Source organism: Neolamprologus multifasciatus, chromosome 23, assembly GCF_963576455.1.
Source record: "Neolamprologus multifasciatus chromosome 23, fNeoMul1.2, whole genome shotgun sequence".
NCBI lineage: Eukaryota > Metazoa > Chordata > Actinopteri > Cichliformes > Cichlidae > Neolamprologus > Neolamprologus multifasciatus.
The window spans coordinates 11,803,047-11,830,766 of NC_140460.1; the positions used below are offsets into that span (position 1 = coordinate 11,803,047).

At 42.8% G+C, this 27,720-nt stretch overlaps 1 protein-coding gene across 2 annotated transcripts in view; it reads left to right on the forward strand.

Annotated features, from left to right (window-relative positions):
- The first annotated feature begins 19,897 nt into the window (after window positions 1-19,897).
- Window positions 19,898-27,720, forward strand: part of ssbp4 (single stranded DNA binding protein 4) — an 86,332-nt gene continuing 78,509 nt past the window's right edge. The window contains exon 1 of one of the 2 annotated variants that reach the window (XM_085152275.1): window positions 19,898-20,085. In XM_085152275.1, coding sequence (XP_085008401.1) covers window positions 20,030-20,085 — 56 coding nt within the window. In that variant the 5' untranslated portion in view covers window positions 19,898-20,029. The remainder of the gene's footprint in view (window positions 20,086-27,720) is intronic. The other variant, XM_085152276.1, reaches the window with a different exon arrangement.

The window sequence follows — 27,720 nt, forward strand, 5'->3', positions numbered from 1 at the left end:
CATCTGCCTTTTTCATGCCATCGTCACAAAGAGACTACCTGTTAGAGTTTAGGACTTAATGAGAACTCTAATTACCTAGCTTAAACTGCTGTTGTACATTGATCCATAGTGCATTCAGCAGAGTGTGAGCATCATCATAAAATTATTTGTCATGCAATCATTAAAATGTCATTTTTTTAGCAACGTGAATGTTTACAGATTTGTTTGTGTGTGTGTGTGGGGGGGGGGGGTGCACGTGCGTGTGTGTGTGTGTGTGAGGAGAGTGCCATCTGCTCTGGTGTTGAGACGGTTAAATAGCAAACAAAGAACACAGTGCAAATAATGTAAATAGCCCTCTTCTTGGCTGTCTCTGTAACACGTCACTGTAACTGGCCTTTGTGTGTGCATGTGTGTGTGTGTGTTCCCATGTTTTAAGACTGGGTGTATGCTAATTAGAAGCCACATGGATATGTAGGTCACATCAACCTATTTTCTGCAAGACTTACACCCCGTTTCCATGTCTCACGCACACACACGTGTACTAAAGCACGCACACACAGGAAAAAAACGCAGCAAAACAGCCCCAGTAAATGCCGCTCCCACCCACCCCCACCCACTTCTTAACACCCGTTTTAGGTTTGAGCCACTTTAAGTGAATGTAAAGTTGAGATCAAAAGAGGCAGCAGGGATGATTTTACATCCCTCAAACACACTTGTATAAATATACACATGTACACACACTCTTCTTATGTACCCCCCAAAAAAGCCTCCATCACAATATAGAGCCTGCGGTGGCGTTCCCCTGGCGTCCCATAGTGTTAGCTCACTTTTGATTTTACTCTACAAACTGAAACAAAAGCCTCCGTGCGCCGTCCCCTACCTTCTTTTATTTCTTTCTTCAAGATCTTTGCAATGAAGTTTAAAGCAGGAGCAGGGTTCACTCGAAAGACAGCCTCCCATGGGTACGTCTATCGAGACGTTTAAGCTGAGATGAGGGGGGGTGGGGGGTGAGAACTAAACAATACCTCCATCTTCCTCTCCTGACATTGCAGGCAGCTCTAAATTCATCATCTCACTGAGGCTATTTTGGGAGCTTAAAAATTAGGAATACTTCATATAGAAGTGTCTCCAGATCCTCTTCTCTGTGTTTGTCCCTGTCTGCCCCCCCCACCCCCCCACCCTTTCTATCTGCCAGTCAGCTGGTGTAGGAGTTAAGAATGGCTGTTTACTTTCTGTGTGGTATTATTCATATCACCGAGCCCAGCACCACCCCCGCCCTTCCTTTATAAACTGACAGGATCACAATCCAGTCTCCCCGCCCACTCCTACACCCTCCACACCCTTCGCATAACACCCACCTCCAGCGATCCTGTCAGCTACTGTCCCCTCGTTGACCCTGCCTTTACATTTCACTCAGTTAAGTCAAGATAGACAAATGTACAAGCAGCTGACAACACATTCGTCTCACTCCATTGTCTCCATAAACCAGTCACGGCGTTTTTGTCTTAAATACCAGTCATTCCACTTTCGTTACGTACAGTGCTACTTCCATGTCACTGTAAATGATTTCTGTTCAGACTACAAAGATCTGGAAAATGCGATGAAAAAAACAGAGCTTAATGTTTAATGGCAGCAAAAGTTGGAAGGTGTCATTTTCTTATGTATTTTCACCTTTGGAAGCTCATGTTGTGAAGCTACGGGAGCCACTGATGTTCATAACAGCACCAGTTTTCTCTTGTAGGGCACAGAGGAGCAGACGAGCGTCAATGCCTGACTCCCTGGTGTTACAACCCCCATTACCCGTCTGCTTAAACCCCATCCCCCACTTCTGCACGCATGCATAAACACACATGTGTTCGTGCACACACACACACACACACACAAAGCCTTGAGGGCAGGGGGAGGTCACAGTGCTCTGTGCTGGCTGGCGGTGGTATCGGAGGGCACGTGGGAGACATGCAGCAGAAACAAACCGATGCAGAAAATGGACGCGCTAGTGTGGGCATGCACGCTGGCAAGTGTGCTCATGTGCATGTTCTGAGACAGAATTAAAAGATGTGACAGAGCCAGGCGGGGTGGGAGGGCAGGGATGGAGCTGGGCGCTCTGTTAGAGGAGGAGGAGGAGGAAGAAGAGGGACTTGGCACAGCCTCTATTTTTCAAGTTCCACTCAGGCGTGTTTTTGGCGTGGTGGCTGCCTTCACGCTGATGATGCAATTTGCCTGCCTCCTCGCCTGTCACAGGCGGCGCGTGTTTCACCATCGCCGCTGCGCTCATCCTTATCAGAGTGTGACTGCAGTTTTCCGCGGCCCTCCGGGTTCAGCTTAGGGGATCAGGGTACCACAAAGCCTGTTACAGAAACAGCTAGCTGCCACTCTCACTTCTCACTTGCTCCCAGCCGACTGCGGCCCGCTGTCCTCCTCAGCACTGTCATGGTAATTTGACTCTCCATCTGAAGAATTCAGAGCCTATATGGTGTGGTGGAGGGGAGGTGGAGGATGGCAGCGTGGAGCACGCTGGATAATGGGTAATGGAAAGGGAGCGAGCAGATGTAGGATGTGACCACACGTTTCAGTGTGGCTTTGTTGGGTTGGGCCTGGTTGTCAGTGGTTTCCATCTAAAACGAAGCAGGAAGCCACACTGGAAAAATCCAGAGCAATGCTTCCTCAGTTATCACCCAGCAGTAATGGGGATGTACTGGTGGTTACCCTGCAGCCATGTTTTCCTGTATTGTATCAGACGGACGTAGTGGGGACATCGCGACTTCCTCCGGTGGGAGCGATGCCATTACTTTCTCTGTGGTAGCACCTGTGGTTCATCAGCTACCATTCAAGTCTTTCTTTCTGTCTCAGTTGTGGAATACGCTCATCACCACGACTTTCTCTTCCCTCTCTCTGAGAGGATAAGACCCTCTCTCACAAGTTAAAAGATGCGTTGTCCTCCTGTGTGTGTGTGTGTGTGTGTGTGTGTGTGTGTGTGTGTGTGTGTGTGTGTGCGTGGTTGGGGGTGAACATAGGTGTGTGTTCATGCATGTGCATGTTTGTACTGTGGAGGGGCTGTACCACTTCCCACAGAAAGAAAACATATGAGAGCATTACCACCACCGCCTCTCTCTCGTTCTCTCTGTCACTTTCTCCCTGCTTCTCTCTCACCCTCCCTTCTCTTCTCCTTCTTCTTAAAGGCACAGGTAGAAAATAAGAATTATAAGTACTCTGAACGCATCATCTAATTGGATCATATTGTATATTTTTAAATATATCCTTAAACATTGTGAAAAATGTTACCTGCATGTAATAATTTATTAGACTGATCTGATAAACTGTCAAATCTGTGTAGGTGTATCCATTTGGAGGTGTGTCTGAGACTCAAAACACACTGCATTCTGCTTAATTTTCTGTTGTAGTGTTTATTTATCATCATTATTTTATTTCAGACACGTAGGTCCTTTCAAACACGAAGACAGGTTTGTATCCATCTGTTTTTAATCGCTGCTCGCTCTTAATTTACCTCGGTTTAATACCATCTAGGGCTGGGCGATATGGCCTAAAATTCATATTGCGATATAATTTGAAGCACATGCGGTAACGATGTATATCACGATATATTCTTTTCTTCTGTATAACGTATTTTCCGCACTATAAAGCACACTTAAAATCCTTTAATTTTCTCAAATATCGAGAGTGTGCCTTATGTATGAAATCTGGTCGTGCTTACTGACCTCGAACCAATTTTGGCGTGCAGAAATCTGTTAAAAAATGTTTTAGTACAACTGTGGTAAGCCGCACTGCTTGATGGATTGTCAGAGCATTACGGCTGCCATAGTGAGGAGCTTCGCGGAGTAATCTGGGTCCAAAACTCCGTCCGTTTCAGGTCCCAAAGTCAAACGAACAGAGAGTTAAAAACGGTCTAAATTCTTTCATCTTTAATTAAATTATCAGCGTTGCTGCTTTATCGGGTGTAACAATTAAGTTTAACATCCATGAAAACAGAATTTATTAAATTTAACGGAGTTAGAAGTTAACAGGAAGTTAGCTCGCTAGTTTACACCTAAACATTTCCTACCATGTTCTGACTGAGAGATTTTTGAAACTAATTAAAACGTACGGCTCTGCTACCACTTCCAACATAAATGAAGACAGAAAACTAAACAGCAGTGGCGTTTGCAGGGTTACTGAAGTTGGACTACCTGGTATATAATGTTGTGCTACGTGATTGCTATCGACACAGCTATGTTAGCATAACATTAGCACAGTGAAGCTGGAGGATGACTTTTTTTCCACTCAATAAAAGTTAACATGAGGGATTCTGGTGGTTAGGGACAAATGCAATCGCATAGCAGGATCCTATACATGGGCTAAACTTCAGTCAGTAGAACAACTGAGATTATTCATCCACAATACGAGGTTAGTTATTAATATACTGCAACAACATGGGAATAGAACAGCTGCGAGAGAATTCAACATTAATGAATCAATGTTACGGAAGTGGAGGAAGCGCAGTATTTGGCTTTCTCCATATTTCAAAAGTGCTTCATCTCTTTGCTATGACTGTCGCCCGGCATAATTTGCAGATGATAATGGTTGTAGCCGCTGCGACGCTTTCGACCAAAACAGGCGCAACTTGATGACATCATCAACATGCGCTATCGCGATAGAGCGGTATAGTCAAAATCTCTATCGTTGGCCAAATTTATATCGTTTCTATCGTATATCATTTATATCGCCCACCCCTAATACCATCCATCCATCCAGCAGACAAGCCCAGACTTCCCACAGCCGGGCCACTCTTTCTTGCTCATCGCGTTTATAACCAGTTGTTCTCAAGCCAGCTGAGGTGTTGTTTCTTTGTTGAGTTGTGGGTCTGCCTCAGGGCCTCCTCCTGGTACAACATGCCCAAAACACCTCAACTGCCTCCTTTCAATGTGGAGGAACAGCAGCTGAACTGTGAGTCCCCCTTTAAATGTCCAAGCTCCTCACTCTGTCTCTGGGAGAGAACAAAGCCACCCTTCAAAGGAAACCCAATTCAGCTGCTTGTGTCTGCCTAAGATTATCCCAGCTTTCTTTCCTTCAGATTCTGAGTTTTTGTTTAATAACCCAAAAAGGGAATGAATAGTCTTCAAATTCAGAAACCCTTCTTTCTTATGATTTAAAACAGCACCTCGGTTCACAGCAACGAGACCATAGCACTGCCGTGGACAAAAACAGAAAAGCAACCAACAGAAAAGTTGAACTTGAAAGAACTAAACACACTTTCAGACAAGAGCTGTGTTTTTCTTCAGAAACAAAAAGAAGTATCATAAATCATCAGCTCAGTTTTTCAGTGTGTGAGAGAAAAACAGAGCAAATCAATAACTTAAGCCGCCCTTTAATGATGGCTGGCTATGTGGTAGCAAAATTAGTTACAGCTACGTCTTTTTTTCTTGTCACTACTTTTTATCTCTGTAAGGAAGGTTATGAAATGAGTCATGGTTATCTGTTTGTTTCTTGTCTGCTTGCAGGATTACTCAAAAAGGTGATTTGCATGGAAATTTGAACAGAGCTTGGATATGGCTCATTTTGTAAGCAATTAACATTTGACATCACTCCCGATGTTGATCTGGACCCGGAAGTTCTCCTTAACTTTGTAAGAAAGGGCCAAATTTGACATTGCATAGCATATTTTCATAGATAAACCTTAAGAGATTTTTTGATGTTCTAAAGAAATACTAGTCTGGATCCAGATATGATTACAAATTCAGAGCCTCAATTCACATATAGTGTGGGGGGGATTTTTGGCCTTGCCAGAGGCTTGTAGTCTCGCACCACTCTCAGCGTAGGTTGGGCCTGACCCAACCGGAGCAAAAAAGTCATGTGACCCTTAAAACAAGCACGAGGCATTGCGTGTTGCACGCTGCTCACAGCAGCAGCAAGTCCAAGCATCTGTGGCTGCACTTGTCTTTGCAGGTTGTTGCAATGTTTTTGCTCCATCATAGTCAAACCAGCCATCCATTTCATCATTTTCATTCCTGGTCAATGGCCAAACAGTTTTCCTGTAACTACTCACAGTGATGTCAAAGCACTTGTGGTTGGACAAGGTGTCACAGTGGGATCTCACCCGTCATAGGTGCCACAGCCTTTCGTGTCTTGGTAAAGACTGTGCCTGGGTTTGTTTGTCAGTTTTGGATAAGTCCAGTCTACCTTTAAAAAGTGAAAATGGTGGGATGTGTTCCCATAGCCTCATTTATTGTGGGATATGTTTATTCATTTATGTTCTTGTAGGGCCATCTGTAAATATGTTGTAACAGTACATATGTTCTGTGTCATTCTGAAGTACAATACAGCATGTCTAGAAAACCACAGAGCGAAACACAGTGGAAGCAACAAGCCTAACAGCAGTGACCTCTTTTCTTCATGTTCACCTTTTGTGTCATTTCAGAAGGTGGCCAGGGTCAGGTGATGGAGTGCGTCATCTTCCAGTTGGACCGTCGGTGGATTGATCCCTGGTTCCTCCATTCCACATGCCACAGGATCTTTGTGCAAGATACTCCGAGTTGCCCGTGATGCATCCATCAGAATGTGAGTGTGTGTGAGGCATAGATCAAAGTGCCGTATGACTGAATTGCTTCTTTTACCCCAAGAAATCAGCATCTGCTACCCTAAAACAGGAACTTGTACGTAGCTTGTTCCCAATTTATATTTTCTTTTTGGTTTATTTTAATGCACTGTGTTTAATTGTGTATTTAATTGCCCTACCTTTGTTAAGCTCACATATGAGCTTAAGAAAAGGTATTAACTAGGTAAGGTTTGATTAATTTTGGTTGATGAGTTGCAAATTTTCCAGCACGATTAAGAGTTTTATACCTGTTATCTCTGTACCATTATTTTGTTGTTTTACTCTATTCTTTCCATAGTTTTCTCTCGCAGGTCTTTGGTCCTCTCATCCTGCATCTCCATGCATTGCTGACTATTTAATCATGTACTTAAAAAGGACTTTAACATTAACAAATGCATTGGGAGAGATCAGTCACCGACCCCCGGCAACCTCCGATCACTGGGAAAAATGCGTACACTCCCACCAGTTGGTGAGTGGTTGCTGGAAGTTGTTGGCTCTTGCAAACAGGTTGCAAAACTAAAAACGTCATTATGATTGCTTTGATCACAAGCAGATTTCCATGGTTACCCAAACTTTGCATGGAAGATGGCATCTTATCTGCAAACACTTACTAACTAACCTACACAAAGTGCATGCAACCACAGCAATCTGCTAGAGGCCCAAGCAAACACAAGGAGGTTTTCACACCTCTTTGCAACCAGTTTGACCTAATGAACTACTGCATCTAATAGGCAGGGAATATTACCATGTTTCCTCACAATGGTGGTTTCCAGGCGGATGTCAGCTGGTCTCGTGTCCTGTGTGAGTGGAGCAACTTCAAACCTTCAATCATAATAATACATTTTCAGTTCTCTCTATAGGCACCAAATAAAGCAAAGTCTATAAATTAAAATGATGTAGTGCTAGAAAAATGTGAATTCGAATCATGCGATTATAGAAAAAGGCTGACATGCAGCCTTACCTGTTAAATCACATGTTTTAAACTAAAGAAAAAAGGAATTTACTTTGAAAAATGATGTTGGGAAAGCCATTGGGAAAGCCTTGAACAATACAGAAAAAAAAACTAAATAGAAAAAGGTAAAAGAAAATAGTTTTAGCCCATAAACAGACTGGTCTTAGCTCTCCAAAGGAAGATACGTATGCTAGATCAGAATTCGGTCCTCCTGCACATATACTGCTGTGTCATTATGTTGCCATAGCCGTCACAGAAAGTCCAATTCAAGCATTCAATTCAATTCCTGCTGTCAGCTGTTTATTTTTAAATAGACACTCACTGGTCCAGCAACAGCAGGAATTTAACTACAAACTTTCTTTGCCCTTATCAGTGCTGTTTATTCTGCATTGCACCAGTGTTCCCTGTGGGTGATTGAAGTCGCTTAAGCACTTTATTTAGTTTGTCTCCTTGACCAATAAGATCGATAAGGTCTGTGCACTCAGTATCCAGGAGTGGGTCAATTAAGCTGTTTTATCTTCATGTCATTCCAAACACTTTGTCAGCATTTATCAACCAACAAATGAAACATCATCTGGTTAAAAACAGAGAAGAAAAACTTGATGAAAACTATTAAAAATAATAGGCCACGTGATGATAGTTAACTCAACCTGTGCATAAATGGATATCAATCTGCACACTGGATTGAAAATTAATATGTACACAGTCACTGCAATGATGATCCAATGTGAAATTCAAAAAACATTAGAGCCTAAGTTAGTGCATTATCTCCTTTTCAGACACGGAGTAATTTAGCTGGCCATGACTGAACGTATTGAAAAAGAAGCAGGAAGGACATTTTTTTCTAAAAATGTTGGTGAAAGACACAACCGCAGTAGAGCTATTGCAACAAAAACCACCATACTATCTCATCCAGATAGTAAAGTAGGTAAAGATCCTATAGTATTATAGAGAAACCCTCAACAATTGACAATTCCTTATAAGCAAGCACTTGACAACAGTGGGAAGGAAGAACTTCTTTTGAACAAGAAGAGACCAGGGATGGGGAGCTCTAGGAACCAAAAGCAAGCCAGCAGTCTGAGAGAGAGCTCAGTGCTCTATTGGGTTAATGTGGTCTTTTGACAGGGTCTGGTTATTCTGAGAACTTAACTAGCTAACAAGGAGAAGGAGAATTATGGTCTCTTCCTAGTCCCTGTTAATACCCTCATTGAAATGTTTTAACTAAAGGCTTTTCAAGGCAGAGACTAATAATCACAAGTTGCAGCAAGTGCGCCCTTGAAGAAATAACGAACCAGTTTTTCAGCATCACTCTGAGACAGTGAGATAGTCAGAAATAGTGCATAAGTGAAACAAAACAGTCCTGCATATTCATTTAATTATAATTCAAATACAGTAGGAGTAGAAAATGACATTTTATCCAGGCGTTTATATCTTTAACTTTATACATTAAGTAACGAAGTTGTGCCTCCTGGGTTCACAGTTAAATATAACACAGCATCATCTGCATAGGAATTAATATGTGTAATATGTGTAGAGATTAATAACCTGGCATACAACCCTGGCAAGATATGCCACTGTTTCTTTAACAAAATCTGCCTTGGCTAGATCTAGCTTGGAAGCACCTTCGTCTTCCATGCGTGCCATTGGAAAACAGTCAGCTTTGGTAAAAGCATTGGTCTTACTAAAATTAGACCAGAATCAGATACATTCAGCCTTATCTGTTTCCAAAGAGAGGCCCAACTGAAGAATTAACATTTGACAGATGAACTAAATGATAATTTTTACATAAGGTTGGAAATTGAAAGCTCTCACTGTGGTGAATGATCTTAGAGATTCCAGTTTAAGATTTTCTGCAAAATGCATATTATTATTTGCTTCAGAGACAAAGGCTTCGATGAGTTTATATAATATCAGTGAACTTTCAAGCTACCTGATAACCACATTATTATCAGGCTCGCCATTTTTCAACTTACCACTAAGCACAGAGCTAGTGGACTAACTTTTCAAGTAATTAATTACTTGAAAAGTAACTATTGCGTTACTTTAAAAAAATTGTTTAACCCTCTGGGGTCCAGGGTATAATTGGCCATTTTTAACTACTTTTGATGTCTCCTCTACATTTCACCTTTAAAAACTATTTACTTTGCCTTGTTTGGTATCATTCTTTTCAGCACAACCTCACGTGTCTGAATTTACAGTTATGTTTTTCATTTTGACATACTGTATTAACACAACTGATCTAAAATCAGACAAAAAACATAAAATCCGAGTAGAAAAAGTTATGTTTGGTACTGTAACAACCACAAACATGTTTAATGAATCATATTTCATAACTTTAAATGCAAATAGAAATTGTAAATTTTAAAATCAGATGCGCAAGTTTTGCGAACAACAAAGTTATTCGCAGCCATTTACCTTTTACCCTTTTTTATAACCACTTTATTTGTGCCACTCCAAATATTTCTGTCCACTATAAAGGAGAACATCACCTGCAGGTCTGACAGCAGGTGCATCACTCCTCCTGTTTTTTTACCTGGAGACAGCAGTCGCCTCATTGTTCTGACACACAATACAAAACTATCCACAACACTACACACTAACTACACAAGACAACACATTAACTACACACTCCAAACACGCTAAATGTCACAAATTGCTCACATTTCAAAACTCGCTCTTTCTTTCTCTCTCTCTCTCTCTCTCTCTCTCTCTCTCTCTCGCTGTCACTCCTAAAACTTCCCCCTCTTGGTGGCCATTGAGATAAACAAAATAATCGGGATAAAAATAGACTATTCATTTGATACGTTGTATCTTGGCAATTTAACTAAGGCACTTCCACATAAAGATAATTATTTATTGAAAATACTTTTGACTAGCAGCATAAAGGCCATAACCCGAAGATGGCTAAAGGCAGAACCTCCAATTCGGGCCCAGTGGCATGGGATAGTGGAAGAAATTTTTGGAATGAAAGACTTACCTTTGTCCTTAGACTTGAGCTTGAGAAATTCAAGAAGCTCTGGGAAAAATGGATTGTGTACTCCCTTTGTACTGAATAATTGAATATTACCATGATGTAAGTAGATACTAATGTTGGGAATGTGTATGTCTTCCATGCTGACCTAAAGTTTTGTATTCTCATACTGTAAATTAATAAATAAAAAGTTATTAAAAAAAACCAAAACTTCCCCCTCTTCCTAAACAACCAAACGTCATGTTGCCATATCATTTTTGAGTGGTTGACATGGTGGATTTTTCCACCAACACAAAAGGGTGGGATTTTTTTGTTTTGTTTTGTTTTGTTTTTGACCATGAGCAGAATCAGAATCAGAATCAGAATACTTTATTGATTCTGATTCTGCTCATGGTCAAAAAATAAAAAAACAAAACAAAACAATGAGCAGAGAGTGCTTGCTAGCGCTGTCCTTAGACAGTAAACATGAATGAAACTATTGAGGAAAAAACACATATATATTGTTTATCATGACTCTGGTTTTACGTAGCCTATCAACACAATTTAAAAACTGGTACTGTATATATCACCTTGTTGCGTTGTCATCTTGACAAAGTTAGTAACGCTAGTAACGTTAGTAACGCTAGTAACGTTAGTAACGCCGTTAATTGTAACGCCGTTATTCCAATCACTGGTCTTAAACGGGTGAATGCTTTTTACACGTCACAGTCAACAAGAAGTCAATTCCAGCCCTACTCTTTGGCAACAGCCCACACAAACCCTATCAGATCTTCAAATAGCCTCTGAAATGGGGTACAGTGGAGCTGGTATTTCTGTTGGTTGAAATTACAATTTAGTTGAAAGCTACTGCAACTTTGACATTATACTGTTACATCTTTTTTCAGATGAGGCAAACAGAAATGGAAGAGCATTTATGGCAACTACGGAGGTTTTATGGCAACTACACGTTCAAACACAACACGTTTTTGTGTTGTGTTCTTTCTTATCCAATTTAAACAGAAGATGCAGGTTTACCCTTACAGTTCCAGCCAGGATACACATCTTTTGCTTGCCTTTATCAGCTCCAGCTTTTGTTCCACTTTTGCTCTCCCTTTCCATCACTGCCTCATGTCTCCCTGTAATGCTTGAATTCAGACTAATCCCTTCTTCTTAGTTTTTGCCTTTTCTTTCTCCAGTTGCAGATTCTGATCAAACGATAAAGTTCCACCAAATCACTGTGAAAGTGAATTCACAGTGAAGTGAAGTGGAGCCTAGACTACCGCCAGAGGTTTGGCAGTCATAGTTAGTTCTTCAACAATGCTTCTTAATTCAGCCCTTTCTGACCCTTTTCCAGTTTTTGACCAGCCCAACTCTGCTGCCAAATCAACCATATCTGCTCTTTGAAACTGAGTAAAAGCATTGGAGCTAGGCCTTAAACTCAGATCAGCACATCAACAATAACTAGGAATAGAAGGAAATACCAAAAAAAAAACATTCAAAAAGCAAAGCAAGACAGTCTGAGCAACACAAAATACACAATATCCCCCCAGCAGTGCATTCTTACGCACCTGCAAACTCGCTGTATTGGTGAGGAAAAACTGTCACACCCAGTTCTTCAGGGTGTGCTGGAGCTAAAAATTTCTAACCACACAGACGCACAAAAATAACTAACAGGCTTGAAAACAAAAGTCAGCAATTTGTCCTTATGAAATAATTGCTGCTACCACCTATCAGGGGGACACAATGGATGTTCCAGTCAGACAAAAGTGCAGATTCCCAGAAACGATCGTCCCCAGAGACGTGAATACTACATAACCCACACTTACACCTCACTGCAACTAACCTCTCCAACAGATGTCCCTCAAATATGCAAATAAATAAATAACTCGGAGTCCCCCAAACCTGTATTACACCTGTTTTAGATAATTACTGGTTTCAAGTTGGTTTCTTTTAGGAAGTAAACTCCAGCAGGTGAAAACAGGAGGGGGAAACTGTGGCTTAACAAGCTTAGGTTCATCACATCACTTATCTTCAGCACAAAGGAACACACAGCACTAAAAACTGCGTTTCCACAGTTCGTTCTGCGCATTTTATCGATCTAATTGAGCAATTTAGGCTTGAGCAGCTCGCCGCACTCCACATAAGGACAGCAGGAATTCGATATTGAACTATAAACCCTCTGATTGATGGACAGTTGATGGACTGACTCTACCTCCTAAGCCACATTGCAGCTACTCCAGTCAAGAGGTATTAAATTACTTCTGGTACTGTTACCTGGTGTGTTTTATGAAGTCCTATGATAAGGCTTCAACACATGGATCTGTTATTTATACGATCCCCCCGGATCATATTTCCTCATCGTAAGTGGCGTAAAAAACACCAACCAGTGAAGGCACCTGTGCTGTTTTAAACATGGCAATGTTTTCTATTTAAACGCCCGTGAACGCTTCACCTGTCCTGTGTTTTGGGGTTCCAATAATAAATAAAGTGGCATTAGATAGCGATAAATCTGAAAGCAGTGGCACATTCAGGTTAAAAGGCAAAAGAGCTAAAATGCACCACAGATGTGTTTTAGCTTGTACGGCTTTTTGTGTTGTCAAATGCAATATGATAAACTGTGTTTTTAAAGTTTGCAGTGACTTTAAACGGTTTTACAAGGTTGCATGGCAAAGATTTGCATTGGAGCTGATTTTGATTTCTTTCACGTGTGCCTGCAAACTGTAACTGCAACAGCGGTGCACAGCAGCAATGAGAGACTTCCGTTGTTCTTCTTTCTGTCTTTGTCTCTAATTATGGCAGCGCTGAAGTGCACGCAGCTTTTCTTCGCCACAGCAGAGGCCCACGGTAGCCGCTGGGTGTCAGACGGATGGAGCGGGGTGGGGAGGGTGCCGACCATTTGGGAATGGCACAGAAGAGCTTGGTGACCAAGAGGAGTGACGCAAATCAAAACAGACAAATAGACAGGAAGGCAGGCAGCTAGATATAACAGCAGGTAGGTAGGCATGCAGACATAACAGCAGACAGACTGACATAATAACAGACAGACAGGTTCAGAGTTAGGATAACAGCCGGTTTGAAGTTATATAAGCAAAGGCTTACAGTTTAAAAAATCTTTCAGTGGCAGTAGATGTGTATCGAGGCAGTGCAGATGGATTTTTTTCTTTCTCGCTATTTTCTGTGGTCTTTGCTGAAACATGTAGTTTTTCAGTTAAATAGTATATAATAGCTTACACCGTGCATTATTCAAACCTAGCAACAAAACACAGCCCGTTTGTTTATGAAGGCGGGATTTGGAGACGCTGGTTTCAATCCAGTGATGGACTGACAGCCAAGAGTTGAATAGGCAGTGTGTTTTATATTAACAATGGCTCGGTGATGTAGTGACTGATGCTGTTTAGCTTCACACTTACATGGAAGGTATGATAATCAGTGATCATTTTTCCACATGAGAGTGGTCCCGTGTTCACTCCAACCCCAGCTGCATGCACAGTGACATAAAAAGTGACCGTCTGAAAGGGCAGTTTTTCTTCTGTAAGTCAAGCTGAAAAGGGGAGGAAAGATGGACCTCGAGTGAAGGAGAAGAGAAGAAGCAGATCAAGGGGCCACTCCGAGTCAGGGCTGACTCATATGGACTGCAGGGCGGAGGGTTCACGGCTGTCTTGTGTTTGGCTGTTTTGAGGTTGCATTCTTCTCTTTCTACTGGCTCTCCAGAACCCCCACCCCACTTCACCGTCGCCACACAAACATATATACAAACATGACCTATACACACACATGCACACACTCACACAGGCTCTGGGGACATCACTGGAGGCAGGTGCCGAGAAATGGGCTGAAAAAGGCTTCCATTGGTTTTGGCGCTGAATTATTCAACCTGTGATTAATTATAATTTGGCCTCACTAAGGCAGGGACTGGGGGAATTCCTCTGTTGGTCTGGATCGCAGCTTATTGTGTTTTTCCTTCCTGTGGAGGCCGACGTCGGGGCAGAGCCAAGACCTAACAGGGGTACTAGATGCCTGCACATCTATTGCGGACCCTTACTCGCGAAGCTGTTGCATAACATGAATGGAAAGAGTGCACTCTGCAGACTGGAGCGGGGAAATGAGAATTTAACACTCATTTCAAGGAAAAGAAGACCACTGTGGTTAGAAATAGCTCGTGTTCAAGGCTGTGCAACTACACTGTTTATCTGAATGAGGATAAGCCCAACCAAAACAAAAATAGAGACAAAAAATAAAAGGAAAAAGTAGAAGTACGTTCCTCTCTATTTAATATGGCGCGACGCGAGGCACAAACAGTTTGTATCTTTGTTAGTTGTACACTTGGTTTTATTTAAGGTAAAACACACGACATGCTACTTTTATATTGATATAATTTCAAATTACAGTTTTACACAATTAAATTAAACGCTCAGCCCACTAATTTCATTCATTTATTTACTGCCCATCCTGTGAAAACGGGAAACCTTTTTCCTGTTTATGGTATAATGCACAGATCACCTTGTGCAGTGAGCCAGCATGATAGGTGAGCATGTTACAGGATATAAAAGATCAAAAGTACATCCTTCCTTTACGCTTGGGTAACAAACGCCACAAATGTGACTTACTTAAAGGATCTAGCAGCTAATCACAGGAGCTGTTATACTGAGCTGATCACACTCAGTGATACGGAATAACATGCTACCTCCCTACAGCTGCTTTGTAATTGGAGTCAGATATGTAAGTCCCAGAGAAAGAAGGGGGTTACCCTTGGGTCACTGAGGTGGCAGATTTGGAAAGAGTAATAATAATCCATCCCGCTTTCGCTAACAAGAAACCAGCCAAAGATTTTGCCATGAGACGGCGGCCTTGTGCGAGACGTGAAATACAGTAGAAGCTTTGATCCGACTGCAAGATGATTGCTCTCCGTGCAGAGCAGCGAGTGTGACTTGGAAGTCTCTTGGAAGGCTGCTGAAGTCTCCCTTGTGATAACCAAGAACGCCCTTGATTAACTCACCGCTTCTCGATCCAAACACAAACCCTTCATTATTTATTCTTTAATTATCTGAACGACAAAAGATCTTTTGCCGCTGAGAAACCAGATTCGGTGACGCAAACCTCAGAGCTGTTTGTAACATCTGCTCTGACAAGACGGCAACAATGCTTCTCATTCGGAGTCAAATTTGTCAGAACTGTGAATAAAGAGGTGCATGAGTTATGAACTCGGAAGATTATGAGGAAAATACAAGTAGAAATAAAATCAGTGAGAAGAAAAAATGCCTGGCGCTCTGCCTCTCTGTGACAGTGCGAACCAGTGATGGATGCTGTAAACACAGTTCAAGCAGTTTCAAGGTTCGGCCTCTTGTTAATTCAGCGTAGATCGATAGTTGGTGAAAAAGAGTCTTTTTTTCTGCATTTAATGACATGTTTAGATGACCTTCAACAACATCAGGGTCTGACTCATGTGATGACAAGGTTTAACAGGACAGGTAATAATGTGCTGACCGCTGTCGTGCTACCTGACCCTCGGCCAACACGCACTCTGTGCCTGAAATCCCCTGGTGACGCTCACAGAGTTCATTTCCATAACAGATCATAGAAAACAACAAGCTAGGTGGCAACATTAACTCACTGACAAATCCACAGGGGCCTTATTTTATCTTATTTATTGTGCATAGCATGTCTATAAGCCCTCAGTCATGCAAACCTAGAATCAGTCAGCAACCCTGAAAATGGATGTTGGTGAATGGTTGCTGGCTGTCACCGGGTCAACGTGCTCACAAAGAGGGTGCTGATGCAAAAGCCTTCTTCTGGCTGCTTTGTTAGCTAGCAGATTGCTGACTTGTCTGCAAACACTTGTGCACTCGCTCCCTTTTAGTCTCCTCCTTCTGATTTATTGTCCTGAAACATGGTTGAATCTCTGGAAACATTTGTGTGTGGTGTATGTAACAATAAAGTAACCTGAACATGACTGTGCAGAAATAATGGAAAGATGCCATGGGACGCACACAAATACGAAGCACAACTCACAACATACCAGTGTAAGCAGTGAGCCTGGTACTTTCTCTGTCTTTGTGTCAGAGAGTGCAAAGTTTATTTCACTGTGATCAAAGTCACAAACACAGAATGAGTTAAAAATGTCACACTATGTTCACGACCAGAGATGGTCAGTACTGTAATCCGATTACTTTTTTCAAGTAACGAGTAAAGTAAGGGATTGATATTGCAAAAACGGTAATTAGATTACTGTTACTTTCCCGTAAGCACGCTGCGTTACTGCGTTATTAAAACCGTGATTTGTTTGCGAGAATGTCTCATGACAGTGACGTAAGCAAGTGCAACGTTTGTGACAACAGCTGTGTGCAGATCAACAATGGATAATATATGGAGTGCGGGAGAGAGTATGAGCGTGCAGCGTTTAAAGCGTGGAAGTACTGACCTTACTTTGAGTTTGATTCCATAAAAAGTGACAAAAACATTAGTGTCCGTTGTGCATGGGAAGAAAACTTCTTTTTACAGCGAAAAAAACCCCCTAAACTTCCAAGCAAGCACCGACTGCGCTACGACGTAATGGGAAATTCACAGAGAAACTCGCGGATTCTTTATCTGACCGCTGCGGCACACCTGCACCAGGGTAAACCTCCGCCTAACCCACTCCTGCTTTACAGGTGAAAATAGAGCAACAGGACCGCTAGCCTTTGATTTTATTCTTTTCTGCTGTGTTTTACTTGCATCTATTTGAAAGAGTGAGTGTAAACACAAATTTTTTTATTTTATTTTATGTGCTGGAATGTGCAGAAAATAGGTTTAAATGTTAAACAAATTTCTTCCAGTCAGAGAATGTTGCATATAATTTAATTTTTGCTTGATGCATAAAGTTAAAAGATTTTAACTAATAAAACAAGTTTTAAAAAGAGACTTTTTCCATTTGATTACATTTTGTATGATGGATTATGCAGAAAAAGTAGAATTGGGCTGAAAGATCTATTTCTTTATCTGCTATTCAGGTTGTAAATCGTATTTTTAAAAGTAACTAAGTAATTAATTACTTTTGAAAATAAGTAATCAGTAAAGTAACGGGATTACGTTTTTGGGGAAGTAATCAGTAATTAGTTACTGATTACTTTTTTCAAGTAACTTGACCAACACTGTTCACGACTTTAATCTAAAGATGTTCAGAAGTGGCCTGGTGCAAATAAACCCAAAGCACAAATGCTATCATGCAGACACATAGGGTAAGGGTGAAGTTTAAGTTTAGTTGCTTCTATCACAAAAAAACTGAAAATATGCAATAACTCAGTCACAGATCAGGAACACTCAGGGCACATATGACTTTTATGTAGAATTACAGTGAAGTAGGGCTGTAAACTTTACAGTTTGCAGTGGATTTTTTCACAAGACAAGAACATCAGCATTAGAGGATCAGCTTCTGCGATATCTACACGTGGAGATAAACTGGCTTGGTGAAGTTTGAGGGACAACATATCGATAAAAGTTCTGGACCACACCTTTAAATCTTCAGGTGTTTTCAGCCCCACTGAAGTACGTGTACAAGATCACCTAGCTGTGCAGATGGCCCTTAGAAACATTTGTGACAGTATGCTTCATTGTTCTAAAGAGAGTGGTGCTGCAATAGGTTTTCTTATTTCCACGACTGCCCTATTATTGCAAAGTGCAAGTGTTTAGCAACCATAGCAACTCAGCCACAAACTGGGAGACCACATGGAGTTACAGTAGGGTTGCCAACTGTCCCCTTTTAGTTGGGACATCACGCATGATGAACAAAATTGTTTCGTCCCTTATTCTACCTTAAATATTGACCGTTACCTGCAGTGTCACGTGCAGTGCATATTTACACTATGCCCAGCTGGTTGTGCATTGTGCTTCTGGCATGCCAGAGTCTCCCTTATCCCTAACCCTTTCGCTGAGTGCTGAGAAGATCAGCTGAGCTCCAAACCTCCAGCAGGATTACCATCATCATGGAAACCGTAAACCAGGAGCTTGACGGATGATCAGCCCCTGTAGGTGTGACGTGTAGGCGACCCAACACACTGGACCATGTAGTGTATGCTTTAGGTAACTAAAAATTCACTGTTGTACAAATTTACTAAATTCTGTTTCCCGTCGTCTATTTTTTAACTACTTCAACTACTGTGAGCTTCATGTGTGCATGAAAGTTGATATGAAATTAAGTTGGAATTGAATTTATGATGGAAGATAAACTGAAGGAAAGTCAAATCCACACCTCCAACCTCCACACAAGTTCAGGTTCATTAAGTAAATTAAGTCTCATTTTTACTGCGTGCACAAGAGGCCGACGTGCGTGGTGTGCCTCTGTTCCTCTGCAACTTCACGACCAGCGTGCAAAGGAGGAAATGATGGTGCTGCAGGGACTAATCGGGCTAAACGGGTTCAGATGGAGGGGTAGATTTAACTCCGAAACATAATCCACTGGAGGAGATTGCTAGAGTTATTCTAAAAACATACTTACACCGTATTTCTATAACACCAGACGGCTATCTCTGGAGATCCACCTTGAGCGGCTCTTACCCTCGGAGGGGTGACGGGCAATAGTAATAGACAGCTAAGCATTTCTGTTGGTTTTCTCATTATTAGACCAGAGCACAACACTGTTTGTGCCGTTATTGAAAATCAAAACATCACATTTGTTCTTTCCACTGATGTTTAAAAAGTGGCGGTATCACCAACTGGATAGCCTCGAGTTATGAAGCTTTGAGTTTAGCGTTTTCATCATTGCCCGTGTCGTGGGTTGAAAAACACCCCCTGAAGCACACCCTGCATAAAGTGTCTGACATTAATAATGACCATAATTTAAAAAATGAACATCATGCTTAATTCAATATGACCCAAAACTGTGGACTAAGCCTAAAAGCTCTATGAAAAAGTGTTTACTTTGGACGTAATGGAGGACCTTTCCCTCCATAGACTTCTATAAAGCAGCAGTGTTTATATAACCAGAGGTGACGCCCCCTGCTGGCTCCTCTTTGGGTTCACCTTTCAGAACACCTCCATCCATCTTTAACACAATCAACATTAAAAACAAATAACCGACAGGTAAAGGTGCGAAAGCGCTAAAAGTGGGCACTGACATTTAAATTCACGGGATGAAGAAAGGAGAAAAAAAATCGCTCCACAGAGCAAAGTCCTCGCCAGCGTGCATTTCCCATCTCCCCCTCCTCTCTCCTCCTGCGGTCCGCAAACAAGAAGTGTGTGTTTCCCTTTAAGGAGCCCCCACCGTTTGCTTAACAGAGGGAGGAAGGGCAGGCCTGCGGAACAGCGGCTGAGGAGGGGAAAAAAATCCAACGGAGGACGGTTTCAAGTCCCCCCCAGTAGAAACTGTGCCTGATTTGTGGCCAATGTTGGAGATGTAAAAAAAAAAAAAAGAGAGAGAGAGAGAGAGGGAGGGAGAGGAGAGAGAAGGAGGAGGGAGGAGGAGGAGGAGGGGGAGGAGAAGGGGGGAGTAAAAACACTAAAGGGGTAGCTATGGAGATGGAGCGTTTTGCTGGCTGCTTTCTTTGACAGGTGTTGAGTGGGGCAAAAGTCTTAAAACAGAAGCAGCATGTACGCCAAAGGTAAAGGAGCCGTCGTCCCTTCCGACAGCCAGGCGCGAGAAAAGTAAGTGACCGAGCCGCCGTGTGTGTGTGTGTGAGCGCGCGGAGGAGCGAGCGGCACAACTTTGTAAAGTAGCGAGGGTAATTTCACAGGAGCCGCTTTCCTCTTTCCTCCCTCCTCCCCGTGACCCCCTCGGAGGTGCGCGATAAACTTTTTCCTCTTCTCGTGGCTCCAGTTTGCGTGTTTGTGTCTGAAACACGGCTGCCGTGCGCACACTTCTGTCACTCGTGGGGAGCGACACTGTTGCCGTCTCTCGGCATCAGAACTTCCACGCGCGTGGAGAGGAGCCTGCTCCTGCTCCTCTGGAGGGGGCAGGAGCAAGGGGCGGGATGGGCTGCCTGCTCTGCGGGGTCCCGAGGCGTGAAGCCGGGTCCACACAGGGAAAGTTCAGTGAGCGGGGCCAAAGTTTTGCAGTCACGGGAAGCAGAGCCTGAATGTTGAACTGCTGCTTCTTGCAGGACGCCGAGGAACGTTAGGCTGAAGTCTGCGCTGTTATTGTGTGAACACATAATATTGGACAAATGATTAGAATTTTGTTTATTGCCTATTTCTGCTGTGCCTTAGTATTTGTCCACATCGTCCTCCTTGCCTGTGCATCCTTCCAGGATTTGAGCTCACTACACAAAGCCAGTGTAACTTTTAAATGCCCCTGTCTCTCGTGGATGGGAGGCTGCCGCCCTCTCTCCTTTATGTCCCTGCTAAGCTGGAGCATGTCTTTCAAAGAGTTGGACCCTCTTTGCATCACAGCACTTTAGATCAGAGCTGTGTTTTATCATCATTAGCTATTTTTAAGCAGTAAACAGTCTGAGGTTAGAGGAGTGTAGGGATCCCTGCTGGGATGCAATTGTAATCTAAAAACACTGTCAGGTCCTGGGAGGCTGTGCTGTTCCGCTGCACCTCATGCATCTGTAATAGAAGCCAAATTTCTTTAGAGACTCTCCTGTATTTTTTGATGCATTGCCGTGTCATATTCAATTGATTAAGCCTCCTAGAGATGTGGCTCGCTTATGTGCTTAGTGAAAGCTTCCTCGAATACGACTTTGTGCAAGCCTTGTGCCACAAGCCTTTGATTTCACTCTGAATTCCCATCAGTTTATTGGAAAATTGAGCAGTTCTGTGTGTGTGTGTGTGTGTGCTGAGGAGTGAATCCTAAATGAAAACAGTCCCATGTGGTTTTCATGAACAGCAGGCAGGGTGACCTTTGAACCAGCATATGATGCTTTAATATTGCACATGAACCGCCAGCAGACGCCGAGGCTGCGTTTACACCTGTTTGTGTGGCTCAGCTTCATTAGTTTATTTACAATACGCTGAAAGCCATCTATCATTTGAGTTCTGTGTTCCCATTGCTTGTTCGGGGACTGTGGATTATGCTCCGTGTGTTATTGGGAGTGAAATCAGTGCAGAGGCAGCATGTATTTCAAATGATAGTGTAGGAGGAGATTAATAATTGAACTCATAAGAAATACAAGTCTTTGGAGAGCTGGAAATGATGAATGCTGCTGCGTTAAGGCTGCTTGTGAATAACAGCGTTTCTGAGTTTGTTTTTCTGCATTTATTCCCACCTTTTCGTTACATCTCTGTGTATATTCGCGTCCTTTCGGCGTGTCACAGGCTTACAGGTGTTGTCCACACATCACAGATGACGCCTGCCCTCTCCGCTCACCTGTCTTGTCACCCTAACCTGCCCTGCAGGGCCAACACATGTTTCCTTGTAAGTGTAGAGCTCGCAACAGCTGCCTCAATGCATCACTGAATTGCCTCATATTCATATTTACATATTCATACGACTCTTTACATATTCAGATATTAAACAGAGGGCATCCCGGATGGGCTCGTATCTTATTAAAGCAGGCGTGCAGTGTGGCGTCATAGCTCCAGCTCTTGCGTAGAAGATTATGGTGTGATGTGCTCAGTTAGGTAATCTATAAAGGAATAATATGACTTTACGCTCTTGGTTTTGTACAACAGCTCTAATCATAATAAAGTGTGAATGTTTCCCCACTTTTATTTTTGTGTCCTTTTGATTTTAAAGGAGCTGCACGGCTCTTAGATTTGACACACAAATTTGAAGAGGAACATCAGATACACATATTTAAGGCCAGAGAAAAATGTAATTAGTTCAAGGCATGTTTTCCTTGTGTAGCTGAAAGCAATTGGACGATTCATGACTGTGGGCAGGCCACGTGAGTTACACCAGGGGAAGAAGTTATAGAGGGACTATTTACTGATAAGTTTATATTGTGTTTTATTAAACTGCTTCCCTGTCTTGTGCCTAAAACGTTTCACGCATGTGCACGTGCATAATTTCAACAGCGTGTTTTCTTCCTGTGGGGTGTCAGAAATGTGGTGATGGCCAGCTGCTGGAGCTTTTCAGGGATTAACCTCACACTGGAAATAATGGAACCAAAACAATCACGATATGTACACTAATTTTTTACACCGCTCTGTTTACGGAGCCTAAAAAGGGCCTGTAACTGGGAGCACGCTTCAATACCGAGGTGGCAGCCTAACTTAGAAAGCAGTGCTTCATTTACCGAAGGACTTGTGAGGTTTTGTTCTTGATGAAGTGTTTAATAAAGCTGCTCTGTATTTACAGTACTGAACGCTGCAGGTATGTACAGTAGCTCTCAGGGTCACTACACAAAATGTTCCAGCATGCACTCTCAGTTTTGCTGTTAATTGTGTTGTGACATATGTACAGTGTGCTTTTTATTTCCGTCACAGCCTTGAAGCCAAGGCTCGAATCCAGCCCGTTTGCTCAGAAATGCCACATGAAACGGTCACACGAGCGTTTCTCACTTTTGTGGATTCCGCTACACGACCAAGGCCTCACCATACAGCTGTCTTGAGATCACAGGTAGCAGGAAATGCAGGGGGTGAGGGGGGGAGAGTGTTTTCTTTGCAGATCCTTGAGAAACGTTGTTGTGATGAGGCGTCTTGTAAAGCGAAAACAAGCTACTAATACTAATAAAGGTGGAGGAGGAACCGGTGCCCTCACAGCCAGAGAAATTAATTACTCTCTGCACTTTTCAGTGTTTTATTTAATTTAATTTGGACGGGAGTGACACAGAAGCTTCCGTATTAATGTCTCCTATGTAACTGGAACCTCTTTGAATTGTGCGCTGATGGAGCCAGCACATTAATTAAAGGCGCCATTCACAAAAATGTTTCACAGATCGACGCCACACCTTATTTTTATTGATTTTCTTCTTTTGTAAACTCGTGTTTGGTTTCTAAAAGAACTTGCTCCTCGCGTTTGTTTTCTAATCCTCGGTTTGTCCGTGTGGTTTCGAGTGCTGTTGGATTTATGCGGGGAAAGAGCTTCAAGAGTAAAGTTAATCAGTTTGTTTTGAACATGGGTTTCTTTACATCCTCTGCTCCTCCCCCGACTCCTCCCATGTATTTACATGCACTTTAATGGGGATCTTCAGGTCTGAATGCATGGTTTTGATTCTACACAGATGGCTCTGCCATCTGCATTTTAGTCTTTTGAAGGAAGCATAAAGAGCTGCGCGCTAACACAAGCAGTAACACTGCTCTAAAAGTAAAGAAGCCCTCGATTTACCCTCAGCACCCTTTGGCTGACTGTGCTTTCATTCAGATATGTCAACAGTCAATTAATGCCGCCTTTCGTCAGCTGCTTCTGGTGCATCCGCACAAATTTGCTAGTTTTCTCACTTGAAATAAAGAAGAGAGTATAAATATTGAAGCTACGTGCCTGAAGTTGTTAATCAGTTTGGCAACAGAGCACACAGATGAGAAGTGCACGCCTTTTATTAGCACACGGGAAAAAGCCTCAAACGTGCAAACGGGGCTCTGTGTGTTCCTAAACATACGTCGGTTACAAAACAAAAGCTCCTTTTTGAAGTTGCATCATGTTATCGTCCTCATTACCTGCTGAGGATGGTAGTCAATCACTCTCGTCTGCCTCTTTCACCTAAAAACGGCTTTTGTGGGTTAAAAATCCAGTTTTGCTGTTAAACTCTGAGAAAAGTTCCACGTGATTCTGTCAGCAGGTAACATCACAGAGCCGAGAGGGAGCTGTGCTTGTGTTTGTCTAACAATGTGTGGATTAACCCATGGCTAAAGCCACTGCTGTTTACATGCTCGGTGACGCTGATTTGTTTTGACAAAGGAAATGCCATAACTGAGCCCAAAAAATATACACAGCCGCTGCGCAGCGGGAATAAGCTTTAGTGAAACAGCTTCACTCTATCACGGATGTCTCAAACGGGCATCCACCCTCTCATTCACCTTTAAGTGATACATCACTGCATCCACACCGGGCACAGCCGTACTGTGTTTATATGCTGGGTGTAAAAGTTTTCATATTTAGGAAAGAAGATATCGTGCTTTTATCCCGTCGCGCTTTAAAATCAGTATTTATTGTTTCTAAAAGGCATGTATGTGAAAGCAGATGCAGTTAGAGGCCCTGCCGCATCCTCCATCGCTTCCTTACTCGGCCTGCCGCTGCTCTCGCTGCTGAATTATTGAAACAAAGACATGAGAGTTAATTTGCTAACTGTCTGTGTTTTAGCTCGCTAAACTCAGCCGAGATGCCCTTGTCTCCTGAGGCGAGCTGGGACAGCCTGGGGCTAAATGTCAGGTGTGTGTTTCCTGGGGACGTGACAGTGGGAGAGATCTCCTTGATGTGTGGACATGGAGCGAAGTCTTAGTTTGCTTGCGTGACGTTGGCGAGGAGAAAGGAGGGAAGATCAGAAACGATGTTGTAGAGGGTTTTCATTCTTCTCCTTTGGAGCTGCTTATGGTTTAAAAATTGTTATGAATCATTTTGCGTCTTAAGATAAAGAAGATGAGGACGAGACAGATGCTCTGCCAGTTGGCTTTGTGGCTCTTTTAATACAGCCTGACACACTTTATGTGACGGGCCTCGATATTTAGTCGGCAGTCAAAGCACAGGTCAGATGTTCTTCCTCCCACTCAGACTGATCTCCCATGTCTCATCGACTAATTTGCATCAGCAATTTGTTTTTTCTGTTAAATTTCCTTTGTGAACCTCTTCAGAGGGCGCATAAGCTGCAGAGAGGGCTGTTTGTGCTCGTGCTTTGTCTCGTAAGCATCTCACCTTTTATTCCTGACTGACACGTGTAACCGGAGCAGGGGTCACGGGGAAGCGTTCTCACCGGTGCTGTCCGTAGAGCAAAAAGCCGAGGCCCTGACCTTCAGTTTCCCTCTGCCACAGCTAACCCCCTCACACCTACTTTATCTACCTGTTCTTCCTCAAGCTCTGCTCCACCGGCTTGCAAAAATGTCTCCTCCTCAGCCGGGTTACACTAACTGGTTCTGACAGGGTAACAAAAGGTGTCCCCTGAAGCCTGGATTGAATGAGTGTTTTTAAATAATGCATTGCAGCCAGGGCAGGTGCCCATCGCTGGGGCACGGAGCCCCTCAGATCACACCAGACTCTGCCATGAAAATTTCATCGGCGCAGTGCTCATGGGAATCTGTTCGATCCTGTACAGCGTAGGTGCAGCATATAGGACCTGGCGCCTGCTGCTGGGTGTTCGCACTGCAAAGGCAGGGTTGATTTTGAACGTTACAACATGTGGCAGTCCCGTCTTCTTGTTTTGAGGAAGACCTATTTTTGTTTTCTTGCTCTGCTGCTGTCGTAAAATGGAGCAGCTTCTTAGGAGGTTGTGAAAGGGTCTATTTTGACCTATGATCTTTTGCTGTGTCCCAACTCTAAACAAACAGTGAGCGAAAATAAAACTAAAGAGCAATGAAGGCACAATTTCAAGTTTAAAGACAGAAAATACAAACGTGCCAGAACATCGGAAGGATACAGGAGTCGAACCCTTTTCTTCTGTATGAAAGTCCTGTTGTTTATGCACTTTTAAACTTTTAGGTGGGAGCAGTATTAGCTGTCCCACAGAAACATCACTGAGAATGCAGTTTAATGTCGCGTGAACGTCATTTTTAGGAGATAGGGTCGCTTGTGGAACCTTGCTAAACTGCAAGTACAGTTTCATTGCGATTCATTATTTAGCATACCTTCTCTCACCCCAACCAGTCACGGTAGATGGCCCCCCCTCCCTGAGCCTGGTTCTGCCGGAGGTTTCTTCCTGTTAAAAGGGAGTTTTTCCTTCCCACTGCCGCCAAAGTGCTTGCTCATAGGGGATCATATAATTGTTGGGTTTTTCTCTGTATGTATTATTGTAGGGTCTACCTTACAATATAAAGCACCTTGAGGCGACTGCTGTTGTGATTTGGCTCTGTATAAATCAAATTAAATTGAATTGAATTCAAATGGCATCCTCTAAATGTGCAGCTGCCAAAATGCAGATGTGAGAAAAAGGACGGGCGACCTGAGTTGGCTTTGGTTGGCTGCTTCCAGGTGAGTCCTTTCCCACACGACTGAGACTTTGACTGGAAGAGCGCGTCGGCCTCTGCTGGTTTAAATGCTCAAATAATTAACAACATAACTCTTTCGAGCTTTACATACGTTATTGACGCCTGTGTCAAAGGAGTCATTTTGGTGTTTGATGCTCCAACTAAAGTGATCAGTGTTTCTGTAGCAGCTCGTTTTCACATTATTGCATATTTTCACGATTAGCTCCATGTGCCAAAGCTGCAGTCGTCACTCTTGGCTAAAAACAGGAAGCTTACAAAGCTTTCTGTGTTTATAAAATTGATTGCTGTGATTATTACCGTGCAATAAACTGAACCGGAAGGCTGTATATGAAGAGAAGGCGAGCAGGCTCTGATTCCTGAGGAAGCTGAGATCCTTCAGTGTGGGCAGCAAAATGATGGAGGTTTGCAGCAAGGCATGTTGTGCTCTGTGATTGGCTGCAAACTGGACACTGTTGAAGCTGTGGTGGAGAGGAGCCCACTGAACAAACTGTGATCCATCACAGATAACCCCGCCACCCTCCGAAACACAACAGGCAGGGGAGCTCCTTCTCCAACACACTGATTCAGCTCCACTGCCCAAACATGCTTTACCCTTTATATTACAATACATCTGTGTGATAGAGAGGGAGCGTCCAGATATTATTATTATTGGATGAAAGTTTACATTTTTTGCTAAAAAGCACAAAAATTTAAGATGAAACTAAAATAAGTACCAAAGTAGTGCCGTTTCCTTCGTATCCTGTTCTAATGAAACACAGCTTAAGGTAAAGTCACAATCTGGGTCATGTTAGAGCCAACAATCCTCTGAAATGTTAAAAAATAAAAATGATTTTGCTGCACATTTTCGCAGATGACTCTTAGTTACAGGCGATGGGCATTTTCCTGAACACCGAGCTGATCACTTGCACTTCAGCAGAACAGTCGCTGCATCTGAGATCAATATTAAACATTAACAACAAACAGTTTGCTCCTACATGTGACTCTGTACAGAAACCCTGCCCAGCCGTCTTTCATGGCTGTCCCCTTTACAAACAAACACACACCGTGTTTTCATATCTTTGTGGGGACATCTAATTGACATAATGCTAATTCACATAGCCGCTTACCTTGACCCTGACTATCAAAAATGAATGTCTAACCCTAAACCTAATCATAACCTAATTGTAACCCTAATTTTGAGACTCAAACCACATTTGAGTCTCAAAAATGCCTTCAAACTCATGGGGACTCGGATTTTGGTCGCCATAAGGGCTGTTGGTCCCC